Genomic DNA, 19,210 nt, shown 5'->3' on the forward strand with positions numbered 1-19,210 from the left:
GAATTTGTTGGTCTAGATAGGTTTCATTGTGTTGTAGCTATTTATGTTTCTCATTTTTTATATTTGCAAACAAGTACAATACCATTTGAGAGAGATTTATATTAGTAGTTTGTATTTTGGAGTAAGTCAAATTAAGATTCCTTATTTGTTCATAGACCAAAAAGTATATAAAATTTAGAAAATTGATAAAATAGTTGTTGGGGACATTACACCATCCCTAATTTACTTTGCTCCAATCCATATCCTTACTCCCACACTAACATAATCTATTATCCATTTTGATACCATAACTTATGATTCTTTACGTGAATTCTGTACTAGGAAATACATATAATGCACCATATAGACATCATTTTATACCCTCTCATACTCATTACACTTTATTTATACTTATTCTCCATAAAATGATATAACTACAAGCTCATTTTACCCATCAAATATGTAGTAGGCACATGAAGTTTATAAAGTGAACTGTGAAAAATGGAAGTGGTGACACTAGGTTCCACAATGTGTTAGATGACATTTATCAATGAAATTTCCTCTACCAAGCTTCACAAAATGTTCTTTGTTCAAGAAGAGGATGCAAGGGTAGCCATCAAGGAAATCATTGAGTAGGGATTTATTAAGGATGCAACATAATATCATATTAATTATTAGATCTCTTCAACCTTTGTTAGTAATGTGCTCATGCTCATTAGAGATAAGGAGTTAACAAAATATTTAGTGAGGTTTTCTATTTGGGGAAAAGTTAGGGTGGGGTTATAAGACACAATAGATAGAGAAAATCTAATCAAACTCTCCTCATTCCCACATGCACGTGATGCAATTTTTATGGGCTGGCTTCTATGTAGATAGTAAGGGAAATTGGGTATTGCATATAGATTATAATGAAGAGGCTTGCCACAATTCAACACTTTTTGAGGGATGAATTTTGATTAGAAGTTTACCACCCTTCTGCGGAATTTGATGAGCTCACCATCCTATGGAATCTTCACCTATGAAAGAAAGGTTCAGTGTGGCCATGATCGAAAATGCTATCAATTTGTTTCTGAGAATTTTGTTGGTCAAGCAAGAGGATGACTCCTTTGTTCTAGAGCTAGGATGTTAAAAATTTTATGGTCTCAACTTGTGAAGGTATTTCAAAGTTTTTTTTTCTTTTTTTTTTTCGCAATTTATCTACATATAAGTTTTGATAATAGTTTTATGTCATTCAGGTCTCTTAAGAGACACTCGGTCAATGGAATTATATTGAGTCATGGTTCATCCCTTTCTACATAGATTTATATATTAGAACTACTATGTATCAAGTTTTATAATGATTTATGCTATGAATCAATAGTATCAAAATTATTTTAGTTTAATCATATTTTATTATTAGTTTTTTTATATCATCAAATAATATATATAAAAAATATTATTTCATATAAAGAGAAAAAACCCTAATCTTGATTTTACCAAAATAAAATATATTATAATATTCTTTTAAAATAAATATTAAATTAAATTAAAATTAATATAAATATATAATTTTCACACTATACTAAAACAATTATAAATTGAATAAATTAAATTAAATTACTTGTAACATTCATAAGAACCAATCTACAAACAATTTAGTGGAGTGCCTTGTGACCTTTCATCGTCTTGTAAGACCACAAATTTGGCATCCAACATGAAATGGCTTTTAGAAAATATATTGACCAAAACCATTAAAAAAATTCCTAAATTTGACTTTTAAATTCTATATATAAAGATTAAGTCTTTTTTGGTTTGCTCACTTTCAACTCATAGTGGATGTTTCACTAAATCAAATGTACTTTTGAGGGTCTCCTCCAACAAATTAAATTAGAAAAGAAAAATAGCTCAGCATCTACCACCGTTTATTTAAATACTTTTAAAAATAAAACAAAATTATTGGGTAAGACATCTCATAACAGTTATTTATTTATTTTATTGAAAATTTGATATTAGTATTGGTTTTTACTTCACCTTAATATAAAAGTTTGATTTTATTTTAATTTTTTATATAATATATTATATTTTTATAAAATAATATAATAAAATTTTATTCATGTATTATGGGGATATGTGTCTTTTTTTTATCATAAGAGCGATCAACTTAAATTTTAGTTTCTAAATAAATAATATGGTATTAATAATAAATTATACTATAAAAAAAGATCTGATGAGTCATTACTTATATATAAATATCAATAGATAGGAAAGTTAGTTTTTTAACAATCCTGTAAAAACATTTAGGATACATGTGGGATAAATTCTATAAATCTGTACCCAATTCCCAAATTTGCTTCCCCTAATCCTGAGATAAAGCAATCCACCGCCAAATTTAGCGGCAATTCACACTGTAAAGAACGCAAACTCAAATTTATAGCTAAACAAAGAAAACCCCAATTCCGGAAAAAAAATGGTATAAGACATATATGCTTTTATCTTTCTAAATTTAGAGGCTGCATACCCTCCATGTCCAGGTCCATGGAGCTTTGCGAACCATCCAGTGACCGCCTGTGTCCAGGGCTGCTATATTTGGCGGCGTTTCCCATCTCTACATCACTGCTATATTTGTCGCCGCCATAATTTTTCATCATTTTAACATGCAGAATTACAGTGAAGATAATTAGGGAGGCCAAGTACCAATTGAACTGCAGATTAGCCAGAGCCTTGGCTCTCATGTTAGCCCCCTGCTCATCGCACTTCACCACCATGTGACCGTGCTCTGCGTTCATTTTACACCCTTTTGGAATAAACGCAGGAATCCACAGCATAAATCCCATGTGTACAAACCATAATCCCTGAAATAATATAGACATTGATCTCACCATGGCCACTAAAAAGCTCTTGGGAAAAGGCACCTCTAAAATAGTGGAGGCCAGGCTAAGCAGAACTATAAGCTGTAGCAGCCAGTGGTATTGGCCCTCAGCCCCCATGTGATCAGCGGAGTGCAGATGGAACAGCAATAACTCCTGGCTGAACGCCAGCGCGGCAATGACGTGGAGCATCCCGTGTGGCACGTGGATCTCATGCCTGTCCACGTAGATTGCCACGGCAGCATAGATGAGAAAAAACAAGGAAATAGAAGAGTGCTCGAAATTGTTGAGGTGCTCGGGAGGAATAGTCCAGTCATCTGCCAGAGGCTGGTGTCGCTTTGGCCCGATGAAAAGCTCTGCAGAAATTGAAAGGCAGGTCCCCGTTAAAATAGCTAGCAGCTCCAAATGCTTTAATATCCCGCCTCTAAATTTAGCGGGAAACCAGGGTCTGGTGTGAAATTCCCCTGGAGATTGAGCATAATTTCTTAACGTGTTGAAAAGATGCCAGAGGCCAATGAGGAAGAATCCAGCACCAGGCAAGACATGGCCAATAAAGGTACCCATTTTAGCCTATAGAAATTTTTGTGAGTATACGTTGGGTGGGTGTATACCTATTGTGTATATATATGACAGGCGCACAGGAATTGCTGGAAATTTTTTACTTGTAAGGAAACGTAATGGTCAAGAAGGCTGTCTCGCTTCTGTCATCGCATACGAACATGGATTTGGATCTCCTGAATATATTTTATCCCCTTTCAAACACTTCGAATCCTCAAAAACAGTACACACTCCAATCTCTTTTCAATTTGAGAGAATTACTTTTTGAATAAAGTTAAACACGTGGCAGTAAAAGCTTAAATGGGTTATCTTATCACGCTCGATTATTTGACTAGCTAAGCCAATCTTGTTTGAATAAGATGATTTGGCCACATATTTGTTTTTGGAAGGTTTCTAGAAATTGTTGTTTTTTGGTTGGAGGAGGAAGCTTAGGCGACAAGCAACGTCCCTCGCTTCCATCGCCACGGTCAAACATATCGGGTTGCATGTTTCACGTTCCTTCCAAAACACTTTTTGTTTTTTAAAATTTCATTTGGAACTAAATTTGTTTCCTAATTGGACACTACAGTTGAGCAGTAATGGCAGTCAACGGCCATAATTTGAAAATTGACTGCACGAATCAGTGCATGAATGTTCATATGTTATGGACTGGCTTTAGTAGCCGTTTATTTAAATGAGCTTTGAACCAAAGAGGATAATTTGAACTTTTGGTAAAAGATTTGAGGATGACCAGTTCAATGGGATGATGTTGCAACGGGTTTTAAAACCCCATTAAAATAGTGAAGAATTCTAAATATTAATGGTAAACACATTGTCACTAAGTTTAAATCTTGGCTACTCCAAATCAAATAAATAAATATAATCATAAATTAACTTACATGAATAAATGCTATTTTCGTGGCTATATGTAATGTACATTAAATGTTAATTTGAAAAAGCAAATTCAAAGTGGATAAGGTGTATTTTGATTTTAGATTTTGAAGATTGAATAATAATGTTATAAGTTTGACCTATTTATGTTTATGCATTTCTTTATATTTCTTGTAAGATCTAATATTTTCTTGGATTCTGTATAACTTTTGAATTGAGAAAATGGTGAGCACATTTCATTTGGAGATGGAAAAGTTTAATGGTATAAGCTTTGAGCTATGGGAGTTCAAAATGATTAAATTTTTTTAGTCATTGGAAGCAAACATGGAACTATGCAACAAGCAAATGGAGATGTATTAGACAAAAAAAAAAGGAGCCTCACTTTTCTTTGTCTCTAGTATTTCAATTTTCCTAAATATTTCAAGAGACGTCACCTTGAGTTCCTTATGGTCAAATTTGAGAAAAATTAATCAAGCCAAATCAATGATGAATAAATTTTTTGTAGAAGTTGTATTCATTGAAGATGGGTGATGGTGTCTCTATTTCTAAACACTCAAGTGCATTCCATTAGTGTATAGATTGGCAACAAAAATTAAAGTATCACATTTCTATGTTCTTTACCAAATTCATTAGACATCCTAGTTATGTCCATTTAAAGAACTACCAATAATATGACACTTGAAGAGGTGGTAGGTGCACCCCTTTCAAAGAAGATGAGATCGAAAAATCAAGAAACCATTAAAGATGCCTTGGTTATTTGAGGTAGATTGAAGGAAAATGAAAGAAGAGAAATAAGAAGCAAGAGACAGTAAGATCTAGGTCTCATGGGAGATCTTAATCTCTTAGGAGAATCCAAAGTGAAATGTTAGAACTATGGTGTGGATGACCACATTTGAAAGAACTTGAAAAGGAAGAAGAAAGGAAATAATAGATCAAATGATGCTGCAAATTCAAAGAACTCTTAGGATGATTGTAAAGCTTCTATTGTATTATTGGTTGTTAGAGTAGTTAGGATAATCACTTAATTAATTATTTAGTTGGGTCCTTTGTTACTGTTAAGACTTCTATTTAGTTAAAATATTAAATTACATAATTACACTCAATCACACACATAATTAAGCACACATTATGACAATCCACTTATATATAAGAATAGAGACATTATAATAGTTATTAACAAAATGTCAAAGTACATAAACTCAATCATAAGCAAAACATAAGCAAACAAGTACCTTTACAATAGACCATCAGGTTGAATACAATGAATACATAAAGTACATAATTGATGGTAATCCTGATAGGAGCTCCTAACATTTATCTCCTTCAAGCACACCACGGACAAGAACATTGTCAAAGCACTTTTCCACCTAACCACAAAGCACTATGCTCTCTCGAAATTCTTCCTAACGTGAAGAATACTCGACCTTGCATGAGGATGCTTAGCAACTCAAAACTGATAGGGTGATGGAATCTGGTGTAGCATGATGCATATAACATACTATTCCACATGCAAAGGAAAATATACGCATCTATCATCATGATATGGCATAGAGTAAAAGAAACACAATCATTCACAAGATGATTTCAATAAGCTTTGGCTAAAGCATCTTTTTAGGCCGACTATTGACAGATAGATCTAAGTGGAGATCTACCCTTCTCTATTTACCCATATTCACCACCCATCCATACTCGCAAACAATACACATTGAACATGCAAACAATGCATATAAAAGCATGCAACAACATAAATGAGAATGCATAGTCATATGAGAGTATACAAGAACAATCAAGAGCATGCAAGAACACAAAATTGTAATTGTACAAGCTCACAAGGAAATAATATTGCATATCTAGCATAATTCAATCACACAAGTTCTAGGAATCTTTTTTCGTAACCCCTTTTAAATATGAGGATAATGTATTTCTCAACTTGTTTTATTACATGGATAACCTTTGCCTTATCCTACTCTTCAAGATACTAAACATCCTTGATTTACAAAATGTCAATGATCAAATCACCTATCATCATTATGTGTAAATATTATTAACATTGATCACATAATAATATTCTTAATTAAGGACTAGTAAACACAATTAGGCATACGTATCAATCTAAACTAGATCCATAGTACACAAGAACCTAACCATTCCCTTAGTAAACTATGGAACCGTTTCACTCTTATAGATTCTTGTGCTATGTCATCCTAGTCAAGAGAATATTCTTGCACCAAGGTTTATGCAAACATATATTAGGTAAAACAAATATCCCAATACAATGATAAGGTTTCTAAACCCAACTAATGGTTTATAAGGACAAATTAAGGGTACATCAAGAATTCTATCTTCTATAGGTACTTCCATCCAATGATAAACCAATCCAACCCTTCTAAGATATTTTTATTTGTACAACCCTCAACATTAAGATATAAAGATCAATCGTCCTTAAGTTGTAAATAATCATCCTATTTTTTTAATATCTACCTAACATATTTGAGGCTTTAAACTTCTCCCCCAATCAACATACTTGAAACTAGATAACAAACTTAAGTATATTTAATATTATACCATCTCCAATAAAATAAAATAAAAATAACTATTAATAAATTTCTATGTAGTCTATTGATCTATCATCCAAAACCTACCTCAATCATGACATATACATGTCATATAGCCTCAAACAAGTCTTAACTCTTAGAAGTTACCCCATCTTTTGGTTCATCAATTTTGTTCATCTTCTAACTAATGAATATTGTTAATAAAAGTGTTTTCTAATGAAATAATTTGAATAAATTCCTAGAGTTTCATATGCATGCATAAAACAAAGTTTAATTTAAATTTTCACCACAAATAGAAAAATAATAAAATCTAAACATTAGCATTAAAACAAACCATGTAAATGTATTGTAATTTCCAATTTAATAACAAGTTATATGCAAGGTGGTATATTTTAAATTTTGATATTATGACTATGACACTAATATAACTATCTTGCTTTTGCTGCAGATAAGGAGGATGAACATGTATCAATTTCAATGTCATCTCCTTTGATTTGCATGGTGTATAAGTAGTAGGAAGGCCACGATCAAGTGGCACCTTGATCGGACATGTCCTTTAGACATGTCTGACCAAGATGTCACTTGGTCATGACCCTTACTAACATAAACCGATTCATAACCAATCGGTGCTACAAACATACATGCTAGTGAATCGGTATCATTGTTATATTGCTTTATCATAACCGATAGTTAATCGGTATCATTGCTTATAGAACATAACCGATAGTTTAATCGGTATCATTGTTAATTGTTACAGATATAAATCATACCCGATAATGAATCGGTATCAACGCATATATATAAAGTAAACAATAACAATAGTAGTTAGCATTATATGCTATCGGGTTAATACCCCGATAACATATTAATGTTGATTCATATATGAATCAACATTAATATGCTATTGGGTTAATAGCCCGATAGCATTTAGATTGACGCTTAACATAGTTAAGGAGATCGTCAATCTAATCCATTATTATCCAATATCAATATCATAATTATGATCAATGTTATAATCTGATAAACATAAAGCATGAATGAGTAAACTAATAATAGAGTAAAGGTTTAGGAGAGTCTTATCTTGCAGAAGCTACTAATGCATTAACACTCCCTCTTAGCTTTGGAAGATAGATAAATTAGCTTGCATCACATTTCTTTTCATAATGTCAGTCTCCAAGAATATATATCATCTATACATATGATATGAAGTATCATCATAACATGGGATACAAATGTAAAACATTACTCTATGTGACATAGTGTATCGCCCAAACATGTGATAAAAGGTTTCATCATTTTATTATAACAAGATATCACCTAGACACGTGATATCAGTGTTGCCTAAACACGCAACACTTAGGATAAACATATGAGGATGGTTAAATTCTCATCTTATCCATATTGTGATATGTGCACAAACATTCAAATGTTTTATCACAACATCATCATGGCACATCCATGACATACCAGAGATCCAACATGATAACTGGTTTGAGAATCATAAGATCGTCACCTTATGATGTCTGCATACAAGTGTTCATGATCTGAGAGATCGTCACCTCTTAGATATGAACACAGGGGGTATAAACCCAGAATGTCTCAACATGACAAAAGAAGTTTACATTTTCAACATCTTTATTTACAAAGCAGATTACCTTTCTATCATACCTAAACCCTTTCTGAAGTGATCAACCTTTACTCTGAAAAGTGGTTTAGTTAGAATATCTGCAGTCTGATCTCCCGTACTAACATATTCTAATTTGATCACATTTTTGTCTACCATGTCTCGCACATAATGGTATGGGATCTCAATATGTTTGGATCTATCATGGAATACTGGATTCACTGAAAGTTTTATGCAACTCTGATTGTCGCAATGGATGATAGTAGGTTTCATCGGATTACCAAACAATCCCACAAGCAACTTCCTAAGCCACACCGCTTCTCGGGCAGCCATGGAGGCTGCAATGTATTCAGCCTCGGTGGAACTTTGCGCCATAGAAGATTGCTTTCTGCTGATCCAGGATATCATGGCTGATCCTAAACTGAAGCAGCACCCAGAGGTTCTTTTCCGATCAGTCACACTTCCAACCCAATCTGAATCTGTGAATCCGTGTAGATTAATATCAATTTTCTCATACTTGAGACCAAGGTTTAAGGTGCCTTGTAAATATCTCATAATGTGTTTTACTGCTACCAGGTGTATCTCCTTTGGTTCACACATAAATTGACTCAAAGCATTTACTGCATAGCATATATCTGGTCTTGTATTTACTAGATACATAAGAGACCCAATCATTTGCCTGTATAGAGTGGGGTCAGTAGAAGATGATTCTGGTGTTGCTTCTTTAAGTTTATGGAGATTGGTTTCCATTAGAGCGGTCATAGGTTTGCAGTTGAGCATTCCAAATCCCTTCAGGATGTCTAATGTATACTTGCCTTGGTTTAGAACAATGTTGTCAGGATTCTGCCGTACTTCCAACCCTAGAAAATAATGAAGGAATCCCAAGTCCTTCATATCAAATTCTTTGGATAGTTCTTTCTTGTATGAATCTATAAGGTGATCTTCACCAGAGATTAATAAGTCATCAACATATAAAATTATTATTAGCATATCACCTTTATTCTGTTTGTAGTAGAGATTAGGATCTGCATCATTTCTAGAGAAGCCTAGTTTTGATAGATATGTGTCAATTCTTTCATACCAAACCCTGGGAGCCTGTTTGAGCCCATATAGAGCTTTCTTGAGTCTGCACACATGAGATTCTGCATGATGGATCTCAAACCCTTCAGGTTGCTCTAGGTATACTTCTTCAGATATTTCTCCATTAAGAAAGGCTGTCTTTACATCCATTTGATGTACCTTCCATCCCTTTGCTGCTGCAATGGCTAGTACTACCCTTACTGAGGTATATCTGGCTACAGGAGCAAATGTTTCTTCATAGTCTATTCCTTCCTTTTGAGAAAATCCTCTAGCTACAAATCTTGCCTTATATTTTTCAATACTGCCATCTGCTGCATGTTTGATCTTAAAAAGCCATTTAGAAGAAACAATAGACTTCTTAGTTGGCCTAGGAACAATTTCCCATACATCATTTTTCATTATGGATTGATACTCTTCAGACATAGCATCCTTCCATACTTGATGTTTAAGGGCATCTGTCACATTGTCAGGTTCGTTTTTAGATAGATCATTCATGAGAGCAACATAGCTGGTAAATTTGTTAGGTCTTTTGCTTTCTCTAAGGTTCCAGAAGGAGCAGCAAAACTCTGAGCTTCTTCTACTATTTTGGTCGCCCATAGTGGTCTTTTCTTGAGATGTCTAGGTGAGTTTTCATTTTCATTTTTAGTCTCATCTAGATTCTCCCTCTGAAACTCAGGAGCAGGATTTTCATCTAAGTTAGGGGTAGGTACATAGATTTTAGGTTCTATGAAGTTCTGAGCTCTTTTGAAAGCCAGGTCTTCTTTAAATATTACATCCCTACTTAGTTCAATATTTCTTTGACTAGGTACATAGATTCTGTAGGCTTTGGTATCCTACAAGCAATCCTCTTTTTCCAGAACGTTCTAGTTTTAGTCTCTTTTCTTTAGGTATATGGATATAGACAGGACATCCAAATATCCTAAGGTGGCTAATATCAGGCTTAATCTTAGTGAATACTTCCTCAGGAGTTTTGTCCTCAAGATGGGAGTGAGGGCACCTGTTCTGTATATATACAGCGGTGCTGGATGCTTCAGCCCAGAGATTTGTGTTAAGGTTTTGATCTAGGATCATGGCCTTGGCAACTTCAACTATAGTCCTATTTTTTCTTTCTGCTACCCCATTTTGTTGAGGGTTATAAGGTATAGTAAGCTCCCTCTTAATCCCATTATCTCTACAAAATTCTTTAAATGAATCTGATGTGTATTCTCCCCCATTGTCAGTTCTTAGGGTTTTAACTTTGTTTCCTGAGTGGTTTTCAGTTAGTGTTTTAAATTCTTTAAACCTAGAGAGGATCTCTTCCGATTCTTTACTTTTCAGAAAGTAGATCCAGGTCTTCCTAGAGTAGTCATCAATAAATATTACATAATACAAGAATCCCCCTAGGGAGGATATAGACATAGGTCCGCATACATCAGAATGAATTAATTCTAGAATTTTGCTAGTTTTCCTAGTACTATTTTGGAATGCACCTTTGGTATTCTTACCTAGGGCACATCCTTTGCATGCCCCTGAATGATCTTGCTTTAACTTGGGTAGACCTATGACAAGGTTTCCCATTGAAGATAAAGCCCTAAAATTCAGATGGCCTAATCTTCTATGCCAAACTTCATTTGCATTAGTGGCTTCATGGATTAGGGCTAGATTGGGTTCTGTGCACAGCTCATACAAGTAGCCTCATCTTTTTCCAATGGTGTTTTCCTTCTTGATGGAGGAGTTCCTTGGCCAAGCCAATACTCTGTTGTCCATGAATGTCACTCTGTATCCGTTATCTTCCAGTGCCGATATAGATACTAAATTTCTTTTGATGCTGGGAACATATAGTACTCCTTCAAGCCGCAGAGCTATGCCTGTCTTCAATTTGATGGTGCAGGTTCCTATTCCTCTGATTGGATGTGTAGAGTCATCTTTGATGGTTACGTCCTCATCACTTTCCTCTGTCATGGAATCAAGTACTTCTCTAAATCCAGTGATGTGCCTGGATGAACCACTGTCAATTACCCATGAGTTGATTTTTTTAGAAGCTTGACTTGTGAGTGCTGAGTAGAATACGTATTTCCCGGAGTCATCTTCCCCTTTAGTCTTTCCTGCTTTGACAAATGTAGCATGTTTCTTGGTTCTTTCTGGGCATTTTGCAACGAAGTGTCCGAACTGATCACATCTGTAACATTGAATGTGAGATAAGTCCTTCTTTGAAGTATTCTTGCCTTGACGACCTTTTCTCTTTGTAAACTGCCTTTTCTTATTTTGCTTGGTGGAGTTGGTGTTTAGAACTTGTAGGTCTTCATCTATATTCTTGTGTTTCATTCCCATTTTGTTCAATCTTGATTCTTCTTGGAGACAGTCATCCCTTAGTCTTTCAAACTTAGGATATTTGGAGCTTGCACTAATGCCTTGGACAAATGTGCTCCATCCACTAGGTAACCCATCTAAAGCAATGAGTGTTAATTCTTTGCTTTGGATCTCGTAGTCTAGAGTTGCAAGTTAATCTTTTAGAACTGATATCCGCATAAAGTAGGCGTTGATTGTCTCCCCTTTGTTCATGGTGATATGATTTATTTCTCATTTTAATGCTAGAGTTTGACTTGCATTTGATATCTCAAATGTGCTTTCAAGAGCTTTGAACATTTTGTAGGTTGTCTGATGTTTTCTTATGATGGGCATTATGTTGTTTCTCACCCCATCAACTATAATTTTAATCGCCTTTTCATTTCCCTCAATCCATGCTATTTGTCAGGTTCATTTTCGGGTTGATCATTTTTAGTTTGAACAAACGAGTCCACTTTGTTCTCTTTTATGATCATCTGAATTCTGAATTTCCAGGCCGAAAAATCATCGCCACCTCCGAGTCTGTCTTCGAATCTAATAGCACTGGCCATTTCAAGAAATGTGATGTAGTATATAAACTTGTTCTTAAATTTGTTTCACGAAATTAAATAGCCTCAAGTTCGATCAACTTGGCTCTGATACCATGTAAATGTATTGTAATTTCCAATTTAATAACAAGTTATATGCATGGTGGTATATTTTAAATTTTGATATTATGACTATGACACTACTATAACTATCTTTCTTTTGTTGCAGATAAAGAGGATGAACATGTATCGATTTCAATGTCATCTCCTTTGATTTGCATGGTGTATAAGTAGTAGGAAGGCCGCGATCAAGTGGCACCTTGATCGGACATGTCCTTTAGACATGTCCGACCAAGATGTCACTTGGTCGTGACCCTTACTAACATAAACCGATTCATAACCAATTGGTGCTACAAACATACACGCTAGTGAATCGGTATCATTGTTATATTGCTTTATCATAACCGATAGTTAATCGGTATCATTGTTATATTGCTTTATCATAACTGATAGTTAATCGGTATCATTGCTTATAGAACATAACCGATAGTTTAATTGGTATCATTGTTAATTGTTACAGATATAAATCATACCCGATAATGAATCGGTATCAACACATATATATAAAGTAAATAATAACAATAGTAGTTATCATTATATGCTATCGAGTTAATACCCTGATAACATATTAATGCTGATTCATATATGAATCAACATTAATATGCTATCGGGTTAATAGCCTGATAGCATTTAGATTGACGCTTAACATAGTTAAGGAGATCGTCAATCTAATCCATTATTATCCAATATCAATTTCATAATTATGATCAATGTTATAATTTGATAAACATAAAGCATGAATGAGTAAACTAATAACAGAGTAAAGGTTTAGGAGAGTCTTATCTTGCAGAAGCTACTAATGCATTAACAAACCATACTCAAATAAATATTTATAAAACTCATAATATAGTCTTCATATTAAGAATACTAATATATTTACCAATTTTATTACATATGAATATAAATACAATTAAGATTTCCTTAAAAAATATGATGGCCATTACCACATTTTATCATATTCTTCATATTCTTAATTAAGGACTAGTAAACACAATTAGGCATACACATCAATCTAAACTAGATGCATAGTACACAAGAACCTACCCATTCCCTCAGTAAACTATGGAACTGTTTTACTCTTATAGATTCTTGTGCTATGCCATCCTAGTCAAGAGAATATTCTTGCACCAAGGTTTATGGAAACATATATTAGGTAAAACAAGTATCTCGTCAATACAATTTAAAATGTATTGATATGGAGGAATGAGCTCTGCTAGGGTTTGAGGTTGTGTACTACTTTTTTTAGATCACATTTACTGCAGGATTCTTGAGTCTATTATGGATCTGGCCAACTTTAGCCCAGCAATTGATGTTGGTGCTGGAGTTGTTGCGACGGACCCTCATGGCACCTTAGAACAAGCACCCTCATAATTTTTTTCCGAAAGTGTTTCATGAGGTATGTCCTCGCTTGATGTTGTGCTTCCTATTCAAGATTTTGATAATGCCTGTGAGTGGCTTGAAAAATGCACTTTGATAGGTTATTTTGTGGGTAGGATCCCTCTTGAAAGCATGCTTCGTGACTGGTCGCCAAAGCCTGGTATCCTCATGGAGTCTGACTTGATGGCATTCAAAGCCTCACCAAGGGCTTCTTTTTGTTTCGATTCTCGAACCCTTCTCATGTTGAGGCTATCCTCTCTCATGGGCCATGGACTGTTCAGTCTTCCCTTCTAGTTTTCCAGCGTTGGTCTCGAGACTTTTCTGTCTCAGATGACAAAAAATTGCGAGTCTTGGTCTAGGTTGAGTTCCCTGGTCTTCCTTTTCCTTGTTGGCCTTTCATGCAAACTACTGCTCAGTCTATTGGCAAAGTTATTTGTCTTGAACGAGATCAGTTTTTTAATGCTCATCCTCAAAAGAGGGTCTGCGTTGAGGTCGACCTTTCCCATGACCTGAAAGAAACTGTTGATATTCAAGTGAGTGGCAATACCTTCACCCAGAAGGTGCTTTATTTGAACCTTCCCAACACTTGCTATCGGTGCCAGTCGACGAAACACAAAATTAGGGATTGTCCCTTGAGTATATCGAAAATAAAACCCCCTATTAAGGAGACCGAATCTCGACTTGTGGAGGGAGCTAAGAAGGATGAATGGACCACTGTGGTTTGCAAAGGAAAAAACTCTATGGCTTCTACCCAAAAGCCACCCGTTGGATCAAGTTCTCAGCTAACGATGGAGCCTCCTACGCAGGAACCGTCTGCCTAGGTGGTCTCTATGTCGTCCACTTCTGTTTCAAACCCTGGTCAGTAGGGGAAGGATTCTTCTGAGGGTGCCGCTCGACCCCCTTGTGTTCGCACTCCTCACGCTGTGTCTACAATTTCTGCTCCACACTCTCTGCGCTGCTCTAGCAGCCCTTCTGGGCTTGCTAAGATAGCAGATGGTGGTTCAGAATAAAGAAGAGTTATTTCCGGTGGGGACTCTCTTCCCAGTCTTAGTTCATATTTTTTACACAATAGCTTCTCCTCTCTTGGGGACGAGGATGACATGCAGGATTTTTCATGAATTACATCTCATGGAATGTTCGAGGTCTCACAGACCTCACCAGAAAGTATTCTGTTAGAGATGTTCATCAACGTGTTTCAGGCCTGGATGTTCTTTGCCTTCAGGAAGTTAGAATTATTGGTTTCATGCTTACTGTTGCATGCCGTGTTATTTGACCGGATAGCCTTGTTTTTGCTTCCCAACATGAGGCTGGTCGAGGTGGAGTTGCTACTCTCCTTTCACCTCGTTGGCTTTCTGCGGTTATTTCTCATGGTTTTGATCCCATGTAGCACGTTGTATGGGTTTTGTTGTTAATTGTTAATCATTCTGTTGGGATTGTTAATGTTTATGCTCCCAATGATGCGGTTGATAGATCACACTTATAGCATTGGATTGCTGACAATCTGCCACCTACAACTTGGGTCATGTGTGGTGAGTTCAATATGGTTGAGGTGGCGACCGATAAGGACAAAATTTTGCCTTTTCGATGGACAACTGGCGAGAGGGAAGCCTGGTACTATATGTGTAATAAGTTGGGTCTTTACGACCCCAACACCAATCGCTACCGCCTAGGTGGGGTCTAACAGACTTGGTCTAATTTCAGAGTTGGCTTAGACATAATATTTAAAAGGCTTTCTCGTGCTATGATAACAACACAATATTTTTTTTCCTTTTCTGAAGATCAAGATCTGCCTGCCACTCCTCTCATTGATTTGATGTTGTCCGATCACTTCCCCATAAAGTTTAGCATTGAATGGTAGCCAGCTAGGTCGCGTCCTTCCAAGACGTAGTTTTACTTCAACACATCTCTCCTGCATCATTAGGCCACGATGGCCCACATACAAAGGGTTTGGAATTTGGAACCAAGGCCTCATCATCACACTGGTTGGATTGCGTGGTGGAATGATGCTATTACCCGCTCTGCGAGGTTTCTGTGCATTTATGGTAGACAACTTGCCATGTACCGCAGGCGCTCGTATGATGCGACCACCAAAGATCTCTATGCTGCCACAAAATCTCTAGCCTCAAATCCTTTTGATTCTAACCTGCAACTTCGATTAGCCCAACTCCGTCATCAGAAATAAGTTGCAGATAATTACTCTACTAGAGGAGTTCAAATCAAAGCCAAGTTACATTGGTTCAAGGTGGGTGATAGGGCCTCTAAAGAATTTTTCCTGGCTTTGTGTGCCCATCATACCTCTGTAGGGATTAAGAAAATCAAAGAGGGGCATGCTATTCTCACTGAGGTGCCTGATATTCTGTAAGCTTTTTTCCGTCCTTATGAGAAGGTGTTCACAGCGCAGGGAAAATCTTCGGCCAGAGCCCAAGCTTTGCTAGATTGCTTAGCTGTTGTTCCCAAAAGGCTTTCTGAGTCTCAATAGACCTTTTGTGATCTCTTACTAACCATTGATGATCTCAAGGAAACCATTTTTTCTATGGTGGATGATAAAGCCCCTAGGTGTGACGGTTTCCCTTGCGATTTCTACAAAGCCCTTTGGCCTTGTGTTGGTCCTGACCTACATAAGGTCTACCTTGAAGCTTTTCATTCCCAGTCCTTGGGAAAGATGCTTAACCGAGGTAACATCAAATTTATCCCTAAGGCTAGGGATCCGGAGGATATTTGCAATTGGAGGCCTATTACCTTGCTCAATGTCTCGTATAAGATCATTTCCAAAGTCTTGTTTTTCAAGATTTGTCATCTCTTGCCCTTGATTGTTCATTCGGAGCAAACTGGATTTATCAAGTCCAGGTTTATTCTGGATAATATTATTGATGTTTGGGAAGGGATGGACTGGGCCCGACCCTCCAAACATCAGGCAATCTTCCTTAAGATTGACTTCGCTAAAGTGTATGATCGCATTGAGTGACCATGTATTTTGGCTATGCTCAAAGCTCTTGGCTTCAACCCTAGATTCATTTAGTCTATCCAGGTGTTATTTGGAGATGCCTCAACCTGCATCACCATCAATGGCCATGCGTCTGAGGCTTTTGGTCTTTTCAGATCTATTTGCCAGGGCTGTCCTCTTTCTCTCGCTTTATATGCTCTTGCGGCGGAGGGTTTTGGGTACTTACTTGCTAACACCATCTCTGCTGGGCGTGTTTGTGGAATCTCCCTGCCTGAGTCACCTTCTCAACTTGTCAATGGCCATTTTACGGATGACTCCTTTCTCATTCTCATTGAGGAAGAAGATAATTTTCAGGTTGCTCTTCAATATCTAGACACTTTTTGCTTGGCTTCTGGATCGGCCATTCAATGACACAAGATGCAATGTTATAGGTAGTCTTTTCTTCCCACCCTGCCTTGGATTCTTCAATATGGATGGAAATGGCTTCATCATGGCCAAAAATTATGCTTTCTGGGCATTCCTTTTGCCTTTCAGAATTTGCCTGTGGATCATTGGAATGTTGTTTTAGCCAGGATTGAGAAAAAAATAGCCTATTGGATAACCAAGCCTCTCTCTCTGGTTAGCAAATTTCAAATTTGTTCGAAGGTTTTTGTTGCCACTCATGTCTATTACTCTTCATGTTGGGATCCTTATAAGGCCTCTTACATGAAGTTGGAAAGACTTCTGCAGGCTTTTCTTTGGGCCTCTAGTTCTGACCATCAATGTTTTCATAAAGTCGCTTGGGAGTATTGTTGCCTTCCTAAGGAGTCCAAAGGGCTCGACCTTATTTCTACCCAAAAACAAGGGCTTGCTTTATGTGCTAAATGGATCATCAGAGCCTTATGTGGTGACAAGGCTTAGAAAATCCTTCTTCAGCATTGCATTTCTTCGTGGTTTACTGCTAATAGGCTAGCTTGGAAGGGGATTGGTTTTCAAACCCTTCTCATTATGAAAGACCCAATTCAGATCTAGGGTACTTTTGTTGTTAAAATAATCTAGTGTGCTTGGGAAGCTATTAAGCCTTGGCTTTGGTGGGCGGGTGATGGTTTTCATGATGGGATCTCCATGAATCAACACAACCTTTGGTGGTCACCTCTTTTTTAGGTGCAAGGGTTATCACTGGCCAAAATCCAAGGTGTTAATGCTTCACGTTTTCACAAATGCGACATTTAAACAACTAAGGACCTATTTTCCAGAGTTTCTATGAGTCTCCAATCATGGGATGAGCTCCAGTTCTAGTTTTGTCTGTCTCAACCTGATCGACAAACTTATGACCTTCTGGTTTTGGCCTTACCCTCACATTTGTTACATAATTTTGGCATTCAGTTTGTCAGACCTTGGTGGAAGGATTGGAAGTGGTATCCTTAGACTCATTTTACTAGCTACAAACCCAAAATGGGTTATCTTTGGTTGGTACCCCATTTGCCTATGGTTCATATTCTTAACCAGCGATGACATTTGCAGTCTTTTCAGAAATCCTAGAGATTGAGGTTTCTTGTTGTCTGGTTCGCCACCACTGAACCCAAGCTTGCACACTTTTCTTGGTGTGTTCTTTTTCAAGGGTTGCCTTTGGATTCCAAACTTAAGCATTTGGGGGTTCCTGATCCCCGATGCCCTTTTTATGGCCACCCATAAACTTTTATTCAATTTTTTTGGTTCTGTAGAAGAGCTCAACAATATTGGAGCTAGATCCATGATTTCTTTTGGCCTTTTCGGCCTGAGCCCTTTTCTTGGCATATGGATCTTCTAGGAGATTCACCTAGAATCCCTTCAAGTTTTCCCAGATATGGCATGCTTTTAGAATGGAGATCCTATTTACTCTTTGGAAAGATATAAATGATGTTCTTTTTACTCACAACTCTTTGGATATTAATGTCTCGCTTTATGCTAAAGCTTGCATTTGTAATAATTTATTAATGCAGATTTAGGTACAAGCAGATAAAGTGGCTCTTGAGGTAGGCCACTTACAGGAGCTCCTTCAGCATTGGGGCAATGCCCCTTGTGCGATTTCCAGAGTGCTACCAGATTCTGTTTCTATCGATCGCACTCTGCCCTGTGGCTGCTGTCATGGTCGAAGTTCCTCTGTCCGATGCTCTCAAACCCCGTGGTCTCAGGCTCCTCGTCGTTCCTCTTGTGGGAGAGACTACGCGTGGAGGTGTCGCTTGGCTTCTCCTCCACGTCACGGATATGCCTTGGGGTGGCCTTCTGCTGCTCCTATTACTTTGGCTCCTGCTATCGGTGATGGCTCTGGATGGCCTACTGCCACCACCTCCAAGTTTCCTCACCTGGCTCTAGCTATTTTGCCTCCCAGGCGCGAGGAAGGAGAAGAAGAAAAAGACCCAGAAGATGGATGGTTCATGCCGGAC

General features: G+C 36.9%; 1 protein-coding gene across 1 annotated transcript; it reads right to left on the bottom strand.

Annotated features, from left to right (window-relative positions):
* Positions 1 to 2,214: 2,214 nt before the first annotated feature.
* On the bottom strand, positions 2,215 to 3,462 carry LOC131077937 (uncharacterized). The gene has a single exon (XM_058015532.1). It carries the CDS (start codon positions 3,387 to 3,389, stop codon positions 2,448 to 2,450), a length of 942 nt encoding a protein of 313 aa, XP_057871515.1. The 5' UTR covers positions 3,390 to 3,462; the 3' UTR covers positions 2,215 to 2,447.
* Positions 3,463 to 19,210: the final 15,748 nt, after the last annotated feature.

This window comes from Cryptomeria japonica, chromosome 5, assembly GCF_030272615.1.
Source record: "Cryptomeria japonica chromosome 5, Sugi_1.0, whole genome shotgun sequence".
NCBI classification, from domain to species: domain Eukaryota; kingdom Viridiplantae; phylum Streptophyta; class Pinopsida; order Cupressales; family Cupressaceae; genus Cryptomeria; species Cryptomeria japonica.

What these genes read in the sequence shown, in the direction of transcription:
- LOC131077937 (XM_058015532.1), bottom strand. Translation starts at nt 3,389, where the DNA reads ATGGGTACCTTTATTGGCCATGTCTTGCCTGGTGCTGGATTCTTCCTC.